This window comes from Megalops cyprinoides, chromosome 6 (genome assembly GCF_013368585.1).
Source record: "Megalops cyprinoides isolate fMegCyp1 chromosome 6, fMegCyp1.pri, whole genome shotgun sequence".
Classification (NCBI taxonomy): domain Eukaryota; kingdom Metazoa; phylum Chordata; class Actinopteri; order Elopiformes; family Megalopidae; genus Megalops; species Megalops cyprinoides.
This window is the reverse complement of record NC_050588.1, coordinates 13,796,194-13,819,101: the sequence shown is the minus strand read 5'-3', so window position 1 is coordinate 13,819,101 and position 22,908 is coordinate 13,796,194. Positions and strand designations below refer to the sequence as shown.

The window sequence follows — 22,908 nt, the reverse complement described above, 5'->3', positions numbered from 1 at the left end:
CAGCTCGGCAGCAATGTGGTGGGGCTGAAGCAAGACAGAGAAAGAAATCATCTCATCAAGCCCATATCCAGCAAAAGGAAGGAGCCCAGGCAGGCTTTTAGTGGTGTGGTAAAGTCATCTCACTGTAGAGTGGGAGATAAGGGATTGGTTGCCAGCTCCAGCCATGTGGCTTGTCATCTCCCCCATAAAACCCAGCATGGACAGTGATTGAGAGTGTTACCATTTGAAAGGTTAAGGTAGGTGGACACTTAAGTAAAGTAACATTTCTAATATCAATGCAGTTAACTCGTTTATTAAATCCAAACTTTCTCTATCAGAAAAATTAGTTGTCAATCAAAGCCAAATTGGTGAAACTGTGTTATAAGCAGCTTTATCCTGGCAACACTGATACACACGCATACACAGAAGCACAGAAACGCACTAGCAATTGTTCCTATGATTGACAAGGCAACTGCCATGACTGCCAAGGATGTGTGTCTGTGCTGCCTGATGCAACTTCATTCATGCATGTGCTGGCACCCCTGGAGAAACATCCGAGTGACATCACAAGCTTCATCGGAGACACTGGGGCTTCCTATCCAGATCAGTCCAGTCGCACACAGGTCAAAGAGGAATCTCATGTGAGCACATTCAGTTTTACTTTGCACAGTGTCTGTTGTTGAAAACAGTCTGAAATATTTACAGGAGAAATGCCTAGCTAATAAGCTAAGGCTGAGCAGGGCTGGGTGATAGACTGTATATTCAGGAACTCACACTGTCACTGTTATAGCAATGACTCCTGTGCATATAGTGTGATGACTAAGAACAAACCATGCAAAGCTGCACTGTTAATTTGGAGCCCTATGCCATGCTTCTGAATGGTTCCCACAAAAAAAATGAAACAAAGAATTCTGCCAGTTATGTTCATTTTATTACTTTGTTAATAAAAAACACATGACACATTCAAATAAATACTAGACATGTTCAAAACCTGTACAAATACTTGTAGTATTTGTTTTCTCTTCCACAAATCAAAGGCAAATGACCTGAGAGCAATGTTTGTTTTTAAAGCTGCCAGCACTAAAAAAATCCTAATGAAAATACTTTTTTTGTCAACACAACAGAAACAATAACAAGTTAAATAAATACATAATCTAGAAATATATGAACATTTATATGCAAAAACACATAGGCGCTTTGTCAATATAACTTAACAAGTACGCTAAATTTAAACACAATACCCTGAATTTCTTAACCCCATAGAAATCTATGATATTACTTTCAGATTGGCTAGCACAGCTAGCTAATTCAGTGATGTCTTACAGAACACAGGAGAAGTTAAATGTCACCTAAAATGACTCTATGAGATTTAAAAAAATCCAGGGAAAGTGTTGGATGTACCATGATTGGATGTACCAAGCATGCGTAAATCAGCTTTGTTACTTGGTGTGTACAACCAAGCACTTTCCTTGGATCTCATTTTAAACGTTTTATAGAACTGTTCCAGTAATCTTGTAAGTGTATACAATATCCATTTCTACATATTGCTTGCTCAATTTTTTCAGCAGCTCTAGGTGCCATTTAACATGTCCATACAACACAGCAATGTATTCAACGATTACTTAGTGTCACGGTTTTGGAAAGGCGAGTCCACTGCTGGTCCTGCTAGGCATGAGGCATATGTATGCCATCTGGCGGTCGCAGATGAGTCCCAGCACCAAAACTATGCACTCTTAATTTTTTCCCAAATAAAATCTTACAATCACTATGGCAAATAACAGGAGAAATGTGCACGTGTTAAAGGTGTAAATACTAAATACTGTTTTCACAAGGTGTTTTGCATGTTCAGTGAATCCTCTACTTTGGTACGGACATGTGCGTTTTCTTCTTGTGAAGTGGGCGGAAGGAAGGTTCATGAAATGAATGGTCCAGTTTAACTCCAGAGCGCAGTAGTTCCTTTTTTGATGGATGTAGTTGAATAGTCTGTCACATGTCGGGGGGGGGAGGGGGTCTGTTCAGTTCAGAGGTCTTAACCAGTTCAGTTTCTTCGTCTCTTTGACACCATATACTCTTCTATGTAGTTGAACAGCATGCCCAGTTCCCCCATCGCTTTGTACAGCCCTTGACCCTGCATCTAAAAAGTACAATTCAGTGTCAAGGTTGGATTTTAAAGCAAGAGTAGCAATGACATGTTCCCATATATGGTTTGAGGTTAATGTGCATTTAAACAAAGAACAGTTTTGGAATGTGCTTACCTCTTTGTAGGTACTCATGATGCTGTCGAGTTCAAATGGCTTCTTGCACAAGAAGTAATTCCTCTGAAAAATTAAACAAGAAGCATTTTAGGATGATTCAAAACGGAAACAATTTCTTCTCTGTAAACTGAGTTATTCTGTATGTACTGGAGTAATATATACACAGAGTTATGTTGATGACTTGGGGTGAAATCCTAGGTGTTTGGGATCAGGAAAACTGATCTTAAGGACTGATTTGAACTGTAAGACTGGTTGAAACAGCTGGGGGACTACATTTTGTGCCCAACAGATTCTGGACATCCACTGGTGTGTCTATGCTTTGGGAAGGAAGTCACTCTAACACGTTTGTATATATGGAATTGAGTACAAAGGAATAAGTTCTTGTCTAATTTGAACTAGCCTACAGCCTTTGAAACAGGTTTATTTTTGTTTGGAAGCTCAGTTTATAACCAATGAATGGTGACCAGTCCCAGACACACACACACACACACACACACCCACACAGTGACTCAGAGGTTTGCGGTGACAACGATGTACACATATTTTGGAAAGATTGTGCAAATCTAAAAAAATATTTTGAAAGGAGCATTAGTCACGTCATCAAATGATTACTCGCGAGCACTTCTTCCCCGTGCTAACTCCATCTAACGGCAATTTTCAATTTAAAGGCAAAAGGAAACACACTCATTTTTGTTATATTGTTGAACTGACATTTTTAATATTGTGTAATGACACATAACACATATCATTCTGTAGGTTTCAAGCGAAACCTCTCGCACTGCTCCAGCTGTTGCGTTTACCGTTTTTATTCTTTCTTCGTTTGTATGTTTGTAGATCGATTCAGCTCGATCTCTTGACAACCATTCTACAGTTAATGATGATGACAGATGTTTGTTATAAACTGGCTTAAGAAAGAACTTCACTCCATAAAATAAGACATCACGCAGAAGTGCCTACTTGCGAGTTCCTCAGAAGTGCCATTGAAACGGGGCCATTCATATCAGCTCGCGCCAGAATTTGAAAAGTCTCGTTATGTTTAAAATATTTATGAGTATGAGCAGTGCACGCGACCCCTGCACAGCAAAGCGAAAAAAAAAAACAGCCACAAACTGCAGCAACCGAGGACTGAAATGAATCATGCGCCCGTCACTCAGCACAACGGCGCCAGCACAAACGGTCATAAAATTAAAATAGCGAAAATGTTAATATTGCCCATGTTGTTTTTAATCTCGTTTCCTACCTTCTTTCGCCTAGCGTGATGCCAGGACCAAACTAAGGTAGGCTGTGTGTATCTTTTTCAAACTAGAATGCTCACATACATACATACATACATACATACTGCAGTTGTATGGATCTGATAGCAGTTAAATACTCAAAACAAAGGTGAAAGACTTACGCAGTGAACTATGTCCCTTTTCAGCTCATAAAATATGTTGCCAATATTGGAGATAGGACCTCTGTATTCTTCGCTGACGTCTTCATTCTTAGCAGTTGGTAGAACTGTGTCCAAATAAAATCGTAGAACTTCGTTCATTGCGTGGCATCCGAAAGGAGTCTGCGGAGAAAATACAGATGAAATGAGCGAAATCAAATCCTAATGAACTTTTCTGTGCTTCTAGGCTGTCAGTCTAATAAAGTTACACGGCATGGTTTTACCCCGTTGGAAAGACAATGTCACATTGAGGGAGTAAGCGTTGCATTGTTAGTATGGGAACCGAACTGTGTACAAACTAAATGGGGCCCCCTTCAGTTTACAGCGGATGTTACATTTATTCCCATGTTTTTATTTTTTATTGAACCGCGATCGTGATTGCACTAATGTTAGTGAAGACATCGATTTGAACACGTCTTTCAAGTTAAAGAAGAAAATTACGAAAGAAGTAGGCTACTCACTTGAAAATCATTTAGAACAGCTTCATCAAGCAGTGCAGTCTCAATGTCATCTTTGGATTCCTGGAGCAAAACAAAAAGCGTTTTAAAATGTATGATAAAGACCTTATACCTGTACATGCAAGTCGTGCATGTCCAGGACTATGAATGTCTGTGCTCTTTTTAAGGTCCAAGAGGCAATGCATCAAACAGCAGACTGTTTCGTGTCTTGCAATAGAGGTGTCATACTCACATAGTAGTTCCTTATCTTGCTAAAGGATTCCCTGAGCAGCCTGAGCCTGGCAGGAAAATTCTCCACAATAGAGCAGCATTGGCTGCAGTGCTGTTTCTTGCAAGTAGCAGTTTCAAGTAGTAGAGCAGTCAGCAGAAGAGACAGCAGGATCAACCTTGAAAGAGCCATTCTTGTCTTAAATTGTAAGAGATCTTGTCCTTTTATTGCAGAGTATCTCTTGAAATATATTCAAGCAGATAAGAGAGTCTATGTACAAAGTAGTTTGGACTCCTCATCAATTTATACTCCAGAATCTGAATTTCCTGCTGGTTTCCTGTTGAGTTGGGGGTTGCAGTTACGGCAAATTTGGGGCCTGTGTCATCAAAATGAGTGCGGTGATGCAACTTTTTTCTGAATGCAAATCTGTAAGGGGAAAGTTTTGAAACGCAAAAACACTCCACCCCCTTTTGATCATGTATCTCTATTACATGTTTTAAAGTAATTTAAAGGGTTACTGGTAGGGTTATCAAATAGCTCCCCCACAATACCCAGATTTAAGAATACATGTGCTTTTTCTCATTTTGAATTGGCACAAATAATCCTTGAATTCATGAAATCTTTCCCCTCCACTCCATATTTACTGTCTTATATTACATACAGGGAAAATAATTATTGAATAATGCACAGGTTTTATGCTGAATGAAATGTTTGATAATAAAGTGTACTCTATTTATAAGAAATGGTTAAGAATTTAAGAAAATTCATTTAATAAAGAATAAGAATTTAATAAAGTAATCAAAAATGCTGAAACAGATTAATTCCTGTTCAAATGCTGTTTAAATGCTCTCCCCATAAGAGTCAAGCAATCTGCTTATAAGAATTATTTTAGGCTCATTCATATCATAATATCATATTGAATTCATTTCAGTGACACACTATTTAAAAAAAAAAATATCATTTAGAATTCCGATACATATGTATGTGGAATCCCTAATTAGCCCACTTTACCGGAAGTGGACATTAACTGAAGCAACTCACACATGAATGTTTTCTGAAAGTTGTGCTGCTGAGTGCTTGTTGTGTTTAGTTTACTGCCTGAATTGGGATGGCAGGAAAGATGAGGATGCTTATAGCAAACATAATAAAAGAACACCATGAGAAAGAAGGAAAGAAACCAATGGGAACTGGAACAACACCTTTGTAGCCTACATAGCTCCAGTTATTAAAGAGACACTCAAAAATGAACATGAGTCAAATCATTCTGTTTTTGAATTTAGTTAAGGACAATGACTGCACCACAGCAGTGTAGACTGCACAAAACTGTGATTGTGACACAGTGACATTCATATAATTACTGTGACTTCAACTGTTACTTTCATTTTATTTAGCCTAATAAAAGATTGCATAAGAACATTGTGCATTCAGATGTGTTTTGTTCCTTGTTTAAAGCTTTTGTCTTAGGGCATTTCTCAATGACATATTAGCAAAAAGTTGTCCATTCATCTCAGACTGATTTTGAGAATTAACAACTTAGAAAATCAAATTCTCCTTGATGTGATTCTTATGAGACAAATGCACTGTATTATTGGTGGATTACCTCATATTTACTTTTTGCTATACAGCACATATGATATTGTTGAGCACACTTTGGCATGTGGTCTATTTTGAGAATTAGGAGGTCACAAGATTCTGTATGTTCAGGCCAGCATGAATCAAAAACATTCCTATGGAAAAGTGGAATCATTATTAATACCAATCTGAACCATACCATAATTGTACATTTACATAGCACTGACGTCATTAAGATTATCAAACCATTAGCAATGAACCCACAACCCACAGTCAGAGGAGGTACTTGCAAGCTTTCTGGCAATCATCATCTTCCGCTTCTTTACATCTTTCTCTTGTATGGTAATGGAAACTTAAAATATAAGCGGTGCACTGTCAGAACTTGTAAAGGCAGAGGGCAGCAGTATTTACTCTGTGGGTTTCCTTTTTACACATGAGCAGGCACCCCTTTTTGGGGTTGAGGCGCACGCTCCCCAGGTAGGCCGGCGGTAAGCATGAAGCGTGTGGTTTTGGAAAGTGCTGGGAACGGTGTTGAGCGGTGCTCTGCCTTGAAATTAGTTTCTGAAAATAAATATGACACAGCAAAGTGTAAATTCAGTTTTCACACTCATTTACCACTTTCAGTTAATGATAAGCATAAAACATTCCACAATGGTTGCCTTTCATCATTCTAGCACAATATGATTAATATTACAACAATGAAGTCTGCTCTAACTAAAGCTATACATACATTATGCACATCTTTATCTATCTGTCTGTCTATCTAGGTAATATGTATATATCAGAGGAGGCTCATACATTGAGGAAAGGGAGGACCATCCTCTCTAAAATTTCAGAGAAAAATAAACTTCCAGGAGAAAAATAAATACATGTAAATTTAACAGATTACTCTGTTACTCTGTTAAAATACTGATAATAATACTACACGCCACGATAAATGTAAAGACCACGTTGGTGCTGCAGTTAGATTGAAATTGCTGAGCAGGATGCCAACCAATCAAGTTGTGGATGAGGGTGTACAAGCGGCGCAGCACAATGCAAAAGTGCGTTACAATAGAGATAATCAAGCACCTGGCTGATGCCACGGGTCCGTTCTTCTCTTGACAGACTGAAGAAACCACAGACATAAGCTGTCATTCACAGCTCTCAGTCATCGTCAGATATGTAGACCATCAGAGAACTACTGAGGAACGTTTTTTGATGTGTCGAGTGGGCGAGACGCGCAGTCGTTGTTCAAGTTTTTGCTGGCCGAGATGTCAGGGTACAATTTTAAAACAACAGAATGCATCAATTTACCACTTTTTTGGTATGTTTTTATTGGCAACTAGTTTTGGTGTCATCTTCAAATTCATTTTTATAGTATATGGTCATGTGAAGGACAGAACACAACTGTCATTCCCACTAGCCCCCCAGGCTATGCACTATGTAGTTCTGTGGTCAGACCACCCCTTGAAAATGTAAGAACTGCTTTCACAGCACAACATTGCCAACTATATCCCAAAAAGACACCAATCAGAATGCTAGCAAGCTTTTATCAGTGCTTACTGTGCTGTTGTTGTATTTTGCATGTCTTTTAGGTAGTTAGTTCACTAGTTGTAACTAACACTAACACAACCATCTCACTAACACCCCCCCACCACCACCACCAAACTTCACCAAGTGCACCTTCCTTCCTCCCCTACTTTTACAGCCACCAGCCACCACTGGTATGTAGTATAAGTGTACATATACACACACACATACATACGTGTATGTCTATGTATGCATCTATCTATTAGGGATGGAATCACAGAGTAACTCACGATATGATACTATCACAATATGTTGCCCATGATAACGATGATATCACGATACAACGATTCTGCCATACTCGATACATTGCAAGACAATCATCTATGATACATCACTGTAACTGAAGAAGAAAAAATACCCCTAAAAAGGCAAAAAGCAGGAATTAAGTATTTATTCACTGCATTGTGGTGTCAGTTTCACAGAATTTGACAATTAATTATCTAAACTTCGCAAATGAATCTCCGGAAGGTATCAGAAAACGCAGTCGTTGTGCTACATATTTTGCAGCAACTACAGTCATTCAATTCAAGTTATGAGTTCATTCTATATTTTACATTAGATGTTTTCTGTATGGCCTCCATGTGTAGCCTACTGAAATACAGTTGTAAGGCTAGGTGACAAGCTAGATCATGTACACAATATGGACAAAAGTATTTGGACGCCTGACCAATACATTGTAATGACATTGTATTAAAATACATGTACTTTAATATGGAGTTGGTCCCCCTTTTGCAGCTATAACAGCTTCCACTCCTCTTAGAAGGCTTTCCACAAGATTTTGGAGAGTTTCTGTGGGAATTTGTGCCCATTCATTCTGTAGCGCATTTATGAGGTCAGGCACTGATGTTGGACGAGAAGGTCTGGCTCGCAATCTCCGTTCCAGTTCATCCCAAAGGTACTCAATGCGGTTGAGGTCAGGGCTCTGTGCGGGCCAGTCAAGTTCTTCCACACCGAACTCATCAAACCATGTCTTTATAGTCCTTGCTTTGTGCACTGGGGCACAGTCATGTTGGAATAGAAAAGGGCCTTCCCCAAACTGTTGCCACAAAGTTGGAAGCATAGCATTGTCCAAAATATTTTGGTATGCTGAAGCATTAAGATTGCCCTTCACTGGAGATAAGGGGCCTAGCCCAAACCCTGAAAAACAGGTGTGGCCAAATACTTTTGTCCATATAGTGTATTTCCCATTATCAGCTGGCTCCGTTATTTCTTGTAGGGACACGTTGATAACAAGCTCCTATGTGTGATGAACTACCTGGATTGGCTTGTAATAGTTACATTGTTCAGTCTAGTTTCCATTTTAGAGCGCTATACAACCCCACACCATCAGTACGAAACTGTTTTTACTGAATACACCCTTTCTCCGGTCTCCACTGATGTGGTGATGGTGTGTGTGGACGGTCGTGAGCGTGAAGAGGTGTTTCCGAGGCCAAGCCGCAGTTCAAATTAGTGTAACGAGTTGGGAGATTGGCTAACCGTAAGGGAAGACACAAACCACGGAAAGCCCTAAGCATTGCTGCTCACCCTTATATAGTGAAAAGTTAACAGCAAAATTCAACCTGACAACCACCGTACACAACAACCGATGTGTGGATACACTTTCAACTTCATTCTGGGAAACAGTACCAAGACATTGTATTACATCGTAAGAGGGAGTTAACGTTAGGTAGCACGCTATCTGATTTTTTTTTTTTAAACCAACTTTAATAGACAAAATGTGTGATGAGGGACCGGTTGGCCGTCTTGACAGCCGTAAGTGAAGATACATTTTTGTCTTTACATTGCATAACGTTACTACTTTGCCAGCTAAGAAACGTTGGCTAACTTATCTTAGTTAAGTCAATGCCCTGTTTTCATCAACCCATGACATTATAGCTAGCTTTCAGCTATCTTTATGACAGTCAGTTGTCCGATATTAACCTAAGTAGGTCATCAAATTAACCATAAAGCAAATTATTAAAATGAACGTCTGAAAGTTGAAGGATTATGCAATGTAATGGTGTCAATTTGCGAGTACCACCGGGTGTAGTTCTGAAGCTACGTTCGGGGTGGTTTAACTACATGCTTTAACCACTTTCTATAATGTCTGGCAGATTAGCCTTTGTTTAAATGCCTAATCATGCAGAAGACTAGTGATATAATTGTAAAGTACTGTTCAATGTAGACAATTTTGTAAGTAGGAGCTACCTAGCTAAGATGGCTAACTACTCAACTGAAGCTAGATACTTGTATAAAACAAAAGTCTCTGCCATCCAAACTGTTTAGTCAGCATTACTTACTGAAATTTAGTTGGCCAGGTCTCATTTCCAGGGAGGACTGAGAAAGAAGTTGTGCGCATTTCTTCACCACAAGTTTATCCTCATTCATTTGATAAGCACCACCACGAGGAGTCATGAAGTAGTGACTCTGGTAAGTCCAATTGGCGGGGGAATCTGTTAGAGCGCCTGCATGTTTTAATAAAAATATCGAAATTTGGTGCCAGTGTATCGATAACGTATCGCAAGAGGAAGTAATACGATATATTCCCGTATCGATATTTTGTCCCACCTGTACACTATATATATATATGTACGTGTGTGTATGTAATAGAACATTTTAACATTTTTTCACACTCCAGTCTCTGACTTACTGATATAATTATTATAAACAGATTTAGCCCTGTAAATTGAAATTCTTTTGAAAGTCGCCACGTGTCGCCATGCAGTGTAATCCATAGTTTTGATGAATCTGCAGATTGCACTGTAGGCTACTGCACCATGCTATTCTATTTTTGAAAACTTCAGCTGCATCCAGCAGAAATCAGACTTTTCATGGATTTCACTGAAGAAATACCACACCCCCCTCATCCCCCCGCCCTTGTAACCTATCCTGCCCCCACCAAAACAGAGATGATTGTGTTTCACCACTATGGGCTCAAATGCGGAATGAGACTGTGGGGCTCTGGGTTGGCTCAGGGTATGTTCCTTAACTATTTGTGGTGATGAGCATGTGTAAAAGCAATTTTCTTTAAAAAAAAGGTTATAACTAGAGATGAACACAGCGTATTAGCATCAAATAAGAGAGCTGTAGCATTACAAGGAGATACAGAATTGCATCCTGATTGATTGGTTTTCAGATTTTGTTTCTTCTAGTTAATGAGAAACAGGGAAATTCTCTTACAGTAATTGCAAACCAAAAACTCACTTTTACTGTAACTTGAACAGACTTTTCTCTGAATGTGAAGATAAAGCACAGACAAAGCCAGCAGGGCCAGATTTTTAAACACTTAGCATCTGTGACTGCTACTACTCACTTTCTCAGAATTTTCTGATTGTCACAGACAATCAGCCAGTACTTGATTTTTAACAATAATTGTTGACAGTTTAAATGACATTTTAAAACAACTATTTTGCTAAAATTGAGATATAACCCAATAATTGTCTGAAAACGTACACAAAAATTGAATCCCTTCATCACGGACTGACAGAAAATCCAACGTACCCTTTAAAGGGGGGCACTGTGGAAAAGGAGCAAGCTTTGCAGTATGCTCATCAGTGCTGTTTCTTGTTATATATTATTATATCACTAAAATTAAATCTCGGTTTTGATTCCTGCCCACTCTCTAGCGCCACCCTCCAGTCAAAACAAAAAAAAAAATTGATTGAGCTGCTGATCGAGTTTTGGCCTTGAAGAAAAAGATGCACTGAAGATGCATATTATACCAATGGGTTTTTCTGAAACATATTTTGTTAATGTGTGTTTTGTTCATATGTGGCCTCATAAACACATTAAGGGTATTAGTATTGACCATAATCGCAATTAATTGTTAAATGGATTGGGGTACAACCTACAACAGGTAATGAATTGAACAATCTATAAATGTTAGTTGAACTAATAAATAAGTTGAACAAATATGTTGAACTGTATTTTTATGAACAACACACTTCCATCACATATCTATCTGCAAGAAAAACAGAACTCTTAAGTAATATCAAACGCCACCTTTTAGCTAAGAGCTCAGGCTGGAAACAAACCCCGAATGCAGGTGATTTGGAAACACAGCTCAGGACAGCTCGCACATGCTGCCACGCACATGACAGCATTTTCCCCCGCTTGTTCAAACGGTCGTTGCTGTTTATCCTGCGCATTGAAAGGAAACGAAAGCTGTTTAATATAAAGACGTTTGTGAGTTTCGCATATTCACAACGCCCTGTGCATTTCTTTTTCTATAAGTGTTATTGGAAAGATATCTGCCATCTCCAGTCAGATCGATGAGGTTTCACAGTGTTTTCTTTGTTGTTTGTAATGACTACAACAGTCTCTATTGCAATATCATAATATAATGTACTGAGTGGATTATGCTTATGGCACTGTCCTGTCCACCAGGGGCTCTCAAAAGCAGGAAGCGTGGGGGCATTCATGAAGGGACAGCTTAGTCATTGGGAATCAGACTAATTGCTGTTACCCAGTATTATGTCTTTTGGTTGGTAATTTTCAATGGGCAGACTGCAAAACTGAGAAATCTATGTGTAGTGCATGTTCTGGTCAGTGCATGTTGAACACGCTTATGTAGTCTTTCCATATTCAGTGTTTAAATTCACCAGTTTGTCACATTCATCAGGAACATTATCAGATAGTAAAACCTGCAGTGCTCCAGAAAATGCTTTGATGTGATTTTGCGGTGTGCTAAACATCAGGTCAAACCCAGTGAACCAGACAGTGTTCTTTTTTTGTGCGAAGACAGCTTTGCATTTCCTACTCTGTCAAAAAATCTGCCCTAAATTACAGGCAATTTCCTCTACAGGCCACCACTGACAGGGCTTCGGGGAAACTCGGTCCATCAAGGTAAGTGACTCTCAGGTGAGTGAGTCAGGATCCTTCACCACAATGCCACTATCTGCTCACGATCAAGACCTACCGCCTTGCGGTTCTTAGACCTCTAGCGCATTCTGTGCGCTTTGAGATGGGACCAGCAAAACCCGTGATGTAAAACCACTGCTTTATTGCTCTCCTCTTTGAAAGGGAGGCAGAGGTAAGACTGAGTTGTGCTATTTACAAGCTCTATGGTTTATTTTAGAACGGGCTCTGATTACTGGAAATAATTTCATGAACTCTGTAGACAGGAACATCAATCAGACGTGAAACAGAAATAAACTATGAATGGGATGTGTTGTGTCATAGTGTTGTATCATGTGCATGATGCAGTAGTCTAACTGGCATAGTGCTGTAAGTCAGCTGTTCTGTGGGAAGCGCTTAGTTCACTTTCTCTATGACATCTGCGCCAATGACGTTGCCATTGAAATGGGGCGGGAGATAAGAAAGCCATCAGTATTTCCATTTCGTGCCAGACGGTATCGGTATTGTCTGAAACGATCCCAGCTAAGAAGCAGTACATTTACATTTATTCATTTAGCAGACGCTTTTATCCAAAGCGACTTACATAGGTTACAGTACTTTACAATGTTATCCATTTATACAGCTGGATATTTACTGAGGCAATTGTGGGTTAAGTACCTTGCCCAAGGGTACAGCAGCAGTGTCCCAGCGGGGATCGAACCTGCAACCATTCCGTTACGAGTCCTGCTCCTTAACCACTATGCTACACTGCCGCCCGCAGTGCCAAGCCAAGTAGCCAGTAGCCAAGATTCCATGATTACTGTGCAACCAGCATGTCTCCACATTTTGGAAACGCAGGTAGAGGCTGATGTGTGAAATTAGACATGGAAGAGTATTAGTCTCATTTTTTATGTATTCCACATGCTCAGAGATATTTTGTGAAAAACAAGGGTATGTGGAAACCTGGCCAAACAACTGAAAGAGTAATCCTGTTGTTGCAGGCACTGGTGTTTCCAGTCCTGGTGGGGTCCAATGTCTGCTGGTTTTCATCCTGCCTCTGTTCTTAATTACTTACATGATGTCACTGTTTGAACAGACAGTCAACTCAGTTGATCCTACAGGAGGTATTGTAATCTGCTTGCTAATTGAGGTGTAACTTTAAAACCTGTTGGTATCTTACCAAGATTAAAACTGGCCATCTCTGATCTACAACGAAGCACATCTTGTTTAATGTCATCCTTAATTTAACATTCCAGTCAGTAAAGAAAACTGGGATACATTAAGTGCTGTTCTTTGGGCATTTCAAAAACAACATCTTAGTCTGCTGAAGTATCTTAGACTGAACAAGATGAAATATGCTCAAGAACATAGCACACACACACACACACACGCGCACACACACACACACACACACACACACACACACAGAGGAAACCTCCATGCTGTCAATGCTGTTACTATAACTCCCAACAAAAATGCTTTATTGAGTCAAAAAGACTAAGAATAGTAAATCATGTTTTCGAGGAAATCATGTTTTAAGGAACTTTGATCTAATGTTCCCTAACATTTGTAGTCTGTGTCTCAAAATCCCATAATCTTGCAGACGTCCACTATTTCATAACACATTTTCAATGTATTCGTGATAAAATGAGTCAGTTTTCTTGAGCGTGGTGTACGTGGAAGTACACCGAAACTGAACAGTCAATGGAGCTCTGCCAAGAAATATAGCTGGGACAATGACAATGTGTACAGCCCTCCCTCAAAGTCCTGACGTAACAGTTATCTGTTGGTCACAGCAAAACCATTAAAGTTAAATAACCTTCAGAAGGGGTTTTCTACTGAAGGCATCAACATTTACTTGATAGCAGGAATGGTGAGCCAGATCCCGCTTTCTGCCCTTGTATTCCTAATTACAAACTACAACTATTCAGTTATTTTTCTCTTTACAATTGGTCTGCTATATTCACTTCTGGTTATGACGTATAATTGATAAGTAGCAAGACACTGAGCTCTTAACAGTTCTTATATTTTATTCACTCTGATGTAGAAACCGTTTTGCCAAATACATTTTTGAGACTGTAAGTGCACTTAACTCAAATGAGTAATGCCTCCGAAAGTTAAAAGCAAGGCGAAAAAGACGGAGATGACCGATGATGACTCTGAAGCTAACATTTTAGCGACACAGGATGGCGACATTGAAGAAGAGGCTAGCCATGCTAACACCGATCAGGGGGAAGTACTCACGGCTATCCAGACTATGAGATCGGACTTTTCCATCCAATTTTGTGAGGTGATTACGTCCATTCAGGCGATAAAGGAAGATATTAATACATTTGACGACTGCTGAATGTCGCATTAGTGAAGGAGAGGATAACATTACAGCACTGAAAAGCAAGGTAACCGAGTCCTACAGCAAAATGCTTGCATTTATGGCAAACGTGGATGACCTGGAGAATCACCATCGACGATCGAACCTGAGGCTAGTCGGGCCCCCCAAGAACTCAGAAAATGGAGATGCCATAGCCTTTCTGCAAAATGGCTACCTGAAATTATGGGCACCGAAAATTTCCAGAATCCAATAATCATACGATTGCCTGGCCGCCAGACACCGAACGCTCCCCCCTGAACCCTCATCATGAAGTTCCATAATTTCCAGGATAAAGTCAGGGTAATGAGAACAGCACATTCTACAATCAAGGTGATGTATCCGGATCGCCACATTATGTTCTTTCAAGACCTGTCCGTGGAAGTCCAGAAGCAACGCAAATTATGTGATGGTGTGAAGCAACATCTACGAGAGCTTAATATTGATTTCGGACCGATTTTCCCCTCTAAGATGAGAATTGTTCACAAGGGTTGGAAACATCTGTTCTAGTCCCCAGCCGAGGTCGAGGCATTTGTCCGGGGAGGGCGACGGGACACTTGGCAAGACGAAGAATCCTAAATGCAATCCTGAACCGAACTGAATGCACTGTGGAATCTCCGGTCATGGTTTGGCCCTAGCGATGTTCACGGGAGTCCAGTAGGACTTGTGTGGACACGGTTGGTGTTGTGTTAGCAATGGATGTTTTGCTGTTTGTTTTGCAGTTGTTGTGGAACTTTTGTTTTAAAGGTAATGTAGCAGTAATAAGTTTTCTTTCAAAGCCAGCTGGACGTTGATAGCCCAGTATAATTAGCCTATCACACATTGTTATCAATCTCTCTTATTTACAAAATTCTCCATTTTGTTTTTTATATATATATTTTTTTCAAATCAACTGGAAGTGTGGTCTTACATGGGCAAATGTTTATTCAAGGGCTGACAGAACTACAACATGCGTGACTCCATTTTATTTGAAATCCCTCCAGCCATAGCAACAAATTGAAAGTCAGCTGGCACATATAATGCCCTGCTTTTTTGTCATCCCCTAGTCTTTATGAGCGTTTCTATGTGTTCAATATTCATTAAGTCGGACGAGGGTCTGATAGGTGGTTTTGCTTTCTTTCTAATTTTCTGCTCCTTGTTGTGCAAGAAGAGCAATTTGATAGGGCCTTTTCTCAATGGGTGGGCTTGCTGGGCAAGTTTATGCCGCAGCACACGGGGTAATTTTCACTGTCTCATTTGGGGAGACAACTTGAATGTTGTATATGTGTTCTACTTGTTGACTTCTAAAGGTACATATTATCACAGATGTCGTTATTCTTTAGTTTATGTTAAAGGGACTATTCCATGCTCCTACAATATTTTGCATGACTGGGGATGCCAGATTTAGCATAGCTTCTTGGAATGTCAGAGGCCTAGGAAGGTTTGTAAAATTAAAACAGGTTATGACTAGAATCAAGCATTCTCAATCTAAAGTAGTGTTCTTACAGGAAATACATTTACTTTCTAGTGAGATCATACGCTTAAGGAGGGGATGGACAGGTCAAGCTGCCTCATGCACCTCACACTCAAGAGGTGTTGCAATTCTTGTACACAAATCCATTCCCTTTCAAATACATACAACTAGTCTAGATCCTGCAGGTAGATTTCTTATCATTCAGGGTACGTTATTCAATGAAGAATTGATTCTAGTAAATGTCTATGGCCCCAACAATGATGACCCCATTTTCTTTAGCAATCTATTCCTTACTCTTTCCACTTTACATGGTAGCTTAATAATGGGATGTGATTTCAATTGTACACTTAATCCAGATTTAGACTGCTCCACTGGTATTGATGTATCTCACTCCCAGAGCAGGAAAATAATACAGCAGTTCATGACAGATCTGAATCTGTGTGATATCTGGAGGATTGAAAACCCCACAAAGAAGGAATATTCATGTCATTCTATTACCCAGCACACACACTTACACATTGATTATTTTTTGATCTCCATATCATTAACATTTAACTGTATATATAAGGGTATAGTTATCTCTGATCACGCATTGCTATCAATTGATTATAAAGCCAGCACAGTTATTAGAAGGTCATCTACTTGGCGTTTAAATGCAAGATGGCTACACAATCCAGATTTCCTGAGATTTGTGGGTGAAAATACTGATATTTATTTTCAATTTAATACAACACAGACTTCAGCATCCACCAGATGGGAGGCACTTGAGGCCTTTATCAGGGGGCAAATGATTAGTTATACCAGTAATACTGTGAATAAGCCCTATTTACGAATGACAGAGCTGGAGGGGAACATCAAGCAACTTGAAAGGGAGCTAATTCAGAATGATAGGCCTACTACAGAAACCAGACAGAAACTTAAAATTCAAGAGTTTTGGTGAGGTATGGTGAGGCTTCTGGCATCTGCTACCAATGAGGAAATACCATTATGGCCTGAACTATGTATATTAGGTCTTTTCCCAACAGACTGTAATTTAGGTGATAGTAATAAGAAAATGATTGTTTTTTGCTTACTTCATGCAAAACATCTGATAGCACAGTTTTGGAAGAATACTAATAGACCAGGTGTAAGTCAGTGGTTAAAAGATATGGGGTTTATTTATGGAATTTTTAGAAAGTGAACACGTTGCTGTAGCCTTGAACTAACATATAAACATAGTTTACTGGCATCGAAGGAAATGTAATTTGAAATATTTATGTTACTTTGTACATCCACTACTGGACAAAAGTATTCGGACGCCTGACCATTACACCAACAGGGACTGTAATGACATTGTATTCAAATACATATACTTTAATATGGAGTTGGTCCCCCTTTTGCAGCTATAACAGCTTCCACTCCTCTTGGAAGACTTTCCACAAGATTTTGGAGTGTTTCTGTGGGAATTTGTGCCCATTCATTCTGTAGAGCATTTATGAGGTCAGGCACTGATGTTGGACGAGAAGTCAAGTCCACACCGAACTCATCAAACCATGTCTTTATAGTCCTTGCTTTGTGCACTGGGGCACAGTCATGCTGGAATAGAAAAGGGCCTTCCCCAAACTGTTGCCACAAAGTTGGAAGCATAGCATTGTCCAAAATGTCTTGGTATGCTGAAGCACTAAGATTGCCCTTCACTGGAGATAAGGGGCCTAGCCCAAACCCTGAAAAACAGGTGTGGCCAAATACTTTTGTCCATATAGTGTATATGTACCTTTATGTTCTGTGTTTGTATGTTTGTTACTATGCTTAAGAAAACCAATAAATATATTTGTTAAAAAAAGTCTGCTATTTTGGCTTGTTAGGTCTTAGCTTGCAGAACTGTCAGTCATGGAACATTTTGATGACATGATTCATCCCATTGAGTTAAAAGTCCAGTGACACTATTAGTGTGTTGCTTGCTAAAATTGATCAAGGTTTACAGGTAAAATGTGCGCTATGCTCTAAAAGTTTTGGCAAGCTAGTGTGAGCTTAGAGTGATTGCTTTCTAGCTGTAATTATTTGATGGTTTGAAGGGCACCATGGAAAACCATTATTGCTATTGATTATTGGTATGATTGGTGAGAAAGTCACAATTGCAATGGTACCAGATTTCTGGCTTTGGGGACAGAAGGGTTCTCAAGTACAATTTAATACAATAAAATCACAACCTCAGTTGACTTATGAATGAAATTCTGTGCACTAATACTAACATTAAATGCACTCAGAGGAAATGGAGTCTTATTACAACAGCTTACAATTTCTGCAGTTGCAGCGCAAATGTCTGTAGGTCACATGAAAGTGAAATCCAGGATTTCAGTCTCATAACAGAACACCCTGACCATATCCTGTTTCGATTAAGCAATCGCAGTTGACCTAATTAGATACGGTCAATATCGTTAACTGCAGTGTTTGTACTGGCCATTGGCCTTTCAACCTTTCAGTGCTGACACTTCATAATTCTGGGTCACTTGCACTTTCAGCGTGAATGGTCTCTCAGCCACTGAGGAAGTAGTAAATAAGGACGGCTATATACTATATTCAAGATATGTAACTAGTGTACATTCCCATTAATGAAGCAATAAAATGGTTGTATTCATTTGTAGATAATTATGTTGGTTAAGGAGCTTGTTCTGGGTGCTGGCTGAGCCCTACAGGCCAGATCTGGGTTTGAGCCTGGGCTGTGCCATTAGGACTCCATCTTAATTGGTCAGCTGATGTGCTGTGTGTCATGCTAATGTGCCTCTCACTTCACTCATCTACACCCTTCAGCTTAATTTAATGTATGCTAACCTCACTACAGGTGAATGTTCAGTCTGTCTTGCTTAGGCAGCCTTGCTGTACACGTGGTTAAACCTGTGCTCATTACTGAGGTAATTATGTTATTGGCATTTTTAGCAGACGCTCTTATCCAGAGCGACTTACAAAGTTATCTATTTAATAGCTGGATATTTTACTGAGGCAATTCAGGGTTAAGTACCTTGCCCAAGTGTACAGCAGCGGTGCCCCTGTGGGGGATCGAACCAGTAACCTTTCGGTCACAAGCTCCTTAACCACTATGCTACACTGCTGCCCCCTGGGTATCTGGGTTGGCCCTCATTTACTAATTACCTAACTATTTAGCTTAATGAATCGCTGGATGGTGTTAGGGTAGACTTCAGCTGAAGGTGGTGTTTCATGCCAGAAGGTCATGGCGATGTTCCATGTTGATACTGGCAATTCCCTACGTATAAACTGCAGTACAATCAAAGCATGAGGTTTGTGTGGTTATAGCAGTGCTTGTCTTTGGCTTGGAGTCCGATGAAGGGATTGCACCTGGCTGTGGTCTGAGGTTGCTGACTCCCTGTGTGGGCATCATAGTCAGGGAAAAGAAAGGGGACGGAGATAGGGTGGAGGACGGATGCTGTGGACAACTGATGCGGGGGGGGGGGGGGGGTGTGTGGGGTGTTTATAGTTGTGGATGGGACCAGTTTTTCTAGGTTTGGATAATTGCATTGGTATTGTTTGAAAATTCTTCTCCTGAATCTGCGTTTGGAATTTAAATGAATGATTTCCAGTGTACTAACTTACCAAAACTGCGTTCAGAATTGTTTTACTTTGTGTGTTTGTAAAATAGTAACACATTGTAGCAACATGTAAAATATGTAAAAAAAAAAACATGTAAAATAAGTAAAAAAAAACATGTAAAATATGAACGTTTTGCAACGAAGGAAATAAGCTGCTCATAATCACCATTCAATAAGCCACTGTGTACGCCATCTGTCTCCATCCCTACCAAATGCTGACAAACAACATGATATTACAATTTTCTTCTCCATTTGTGATTTGCCACAAAGTTTCGGTACTTTCACAAAGAGCATTTGCTCTGATTTTATCTGGCATATGCATAACAAATTCCCATTTTCACACCTGTCACTTGACACTTGTTACTTCATTACGGATATGAATGGGCTCACATCTAAAATGATCATACTTTCAGGGAATGATGTTTCGTGCATCATTTGCCAGTAATGAACAGACTGTCAGTCACTCATGATGCACAGTTCAGTCCTGGAAAATGTGCCTCACATCACTAACCACAAAATGTTTCGACTGCCTCTCCATATCCTCTGAGAATGTCAAAATTTGTGTCACAACTGTTGTATTACAGATAAATAATTAAGAGAAAGTTACTGACATATTTAAAGGGCAGTTTGGGGGCTGTGATCTCATGTGGATTTCATGAATATGTATTTTTATCGTAATTAAAAATGTTTGTTTTGGAGACAGGCCCCACAGTGCTATGAGTGTGCTAAGAGAATGTTAATCTCTAAGATTGACACTTTTTAAATTTGAGCGTTCAACCTCGTTATGACACTGTTAGGAACAGACGTGGCATCAGACACACACGGCTGGTAAGCCAGACCACTTGCATACTAATAATGGAATTAGTTTGCTCGGTGATTTCCATGAGGGGGTCTTGAGGGATTTTGCATTACCCCTCACCTAGCAATCTGGCACCTAGAACAACTGCTGATTCATGTTGTCATCCAGTGACTAGGTCCAATGAAGGAATTCAGACCCAGAGTTTTTGGGAAAGACCCCCTGGACCTCCAGTGGAAATCAGTGAAATAGATCTTTATAAGTTCAATAAAGGTATTTTCTGCCACTTTCAGGTCAAAATTATATTAAATTTAGAAAAGGATGGCAATTGCATCCACAACTGCTGATGATAAAGAGTGGACATTGCAAATGGGAACGTTCCTCATTGAGATTCACAATCAATGTGTGACAAAAATGTGATGAAAACAAATAAGATTTTGAAATAAAAGTCAGAAAATGTAACATTTTTCATGCACACAAAAAAAAAACTCTGAAAAAGCAGTGTCCCCAGCACTGCACCGTTTTGTCCCAGGGCAGCAGATGGCATACCCAAACAGTGCCCTGGCTCTGAGCACCGCTCTACCGATGCTTACAGTGTTCTCACCTCTATACTTTTAGCTCCTGTTTCTCATGTTTGTGTTTCAAGGATCAAGGATATCTTTATTATCCCCGAGGGGCGACTTGTTGTGCAACGAGCAGTATCCACACAACATCAGACAAACAATAATAAATAAATAAATAAACAATAAACACAAAATAAAAACAACACTAAAAAAAAAAAGCATAAAAAATCCCACTGGGTAAGAACGGTGACTACAACATGAAAAAATCACAAGGTATTTATAAGGCCAATGGTGGCTGGGACAAATGAATTCTTAAATCTGTTTGTCCTGCAAATTGGCAATTTATATCTGCGGCCAGATGGAAGCAAGCAGAACTCCTTGAGCAAGGGGTGGCTAGTGTCAGCAAGAATTGACTGGGCCTTCTTCAAAGTCCTGACCTTGTACAGATCAGTTAACTCATTCAGGGTCGTACTTGCAATTTTGCTGCACACTTTGACGATACCCTGAAATCTGTTTCTATTTTTTAGATTAAGTGACCCGCACCAGCTGACAAAGGAGAATGTAAAAACAGATTCAATAAAACATTTTCATAAAAGTATTGTCAACATTAAAACTTCGAAGCTTGCGATAAAAATACATATGCTGATGGGCTTTCCTACACACAGCATCTACCTGAAGCTCAAAGGTCAGTTTGTCATCAATTACAGTACCAAGATATTTGTAATGGTGCACAAACTCAACAGCCTGGTCATTAATCACTACCGGGGAGGTGACTGTAGGATATTTCCTAAAATCTACTGTCATCTCCTTAGTTTTAGACACATTAATGTCTAAGAAGGATGACTTGCACCTGTGAAATCTGCCACTACAGGGCCGTGATCAGGGTCGTTACTGCTGAGAAGAGACACAATCACTGAATCATCGGCGAATTTAATGATATGGCACCTCACATATTGGCTTTGGTACTCATTTGTGCACAGCACAAATAAAAGAGGTGAGAGGACGCACCCCTGGGGCGATCCAGTGGAGGAGAGAAGAACCCTCTAAGTGTGCCAAAATCATATTTAATAGGGTGCCTGTCGCATCGACCACACCCCTGTCTGACCTATATGCAAATTGGAACGGGTCCAAATTTGCCTGCACTGTGTTCAGAAGCGCATCCTTCACAATCTTCTCGAGTGATTTCATTACAAGAGAGGTAGGCGCTACAGGCCTGTAGTCTTTGGGTGACTTTGGAGCATTGTATTTTGGCACAGGTACAATGATGGAATCCTTCCAAACACAAGGAACCCTATGGAGGTGGAGTGACAACTTAAAGATAAAACAGAATATGTCTGCTAACTGTTCGGCACAATTTTTAAGAATGCAACCTCCAATACCATCAGGGCCAGGACTTTTCCTTACCTTTACACCCCGGAATAATTCCAGGACCTTTATCAACTTGTACACTGTTCTGCCCTGGGGCAGCATTTTTGAAGACTGACCACTCCTCACTAAAATCATGGACATTAAAATGATTATAAAAAGTGTTCAGTTCATTCAAAAGGTCAAGATCAGGTTTGCCATTAAGGGAAATTGGACATTTCTTGGACTGCATCCCCATCATAGATTTCACACCCTCCCATGCAGGGCGTGAATTACCAGTACTGAGCATGCTCTCAACTTTGTCCTTGTAGTTACACTTAACAAGCTTTAGTTCTTTTTTTACTTGTTTCTGTAGTTCCCTGTACCGAGTCACATCCCCTTGATAAAAACTGATATGCACAACCAAATACACAACACTGTGGTCAGACATACAGAGTGGAGCTCTACGAAGGGATTTATAAGCTCCCTTGACGGAGCCATAACAAAGGTCC

At 39.9% G+C, this 22,908-nt stretch overlaps 1 protein-coding gene across 1 annotated transcript; it reads right to left on the bottom strand.

Annotated features, from left to right (window-relative positions):
• Positions 1–1,487: 1,487 nt before the first annotated feature.
• On the bottom strand, positions 1,488–4,583 carry il10 (interleukin 10). The gene is made up of 5 exons (XM_036531417.1): positions 4,357–4,583; positions 4,128–4,187; positions 3,631–3,789; positions 2,235–2,297; positions 1,488–2,113 (listed from the first exon to the last, which is right to left on the bottom strand). Exons 1-5 carry the CDS (start codon positions 4,522–4,524, stop codon positions 2,018–2,020), a joined length of 546 nt encoding a protein of 181 aa, XP_036387310.1. The 5' UTR covers positions 4,525–4,583; the 3' UTR covers positions 1,488–2,017.
• Between the last annotated feature and the right edge of the window lie 18,325 nt (positions 4,584–22,908).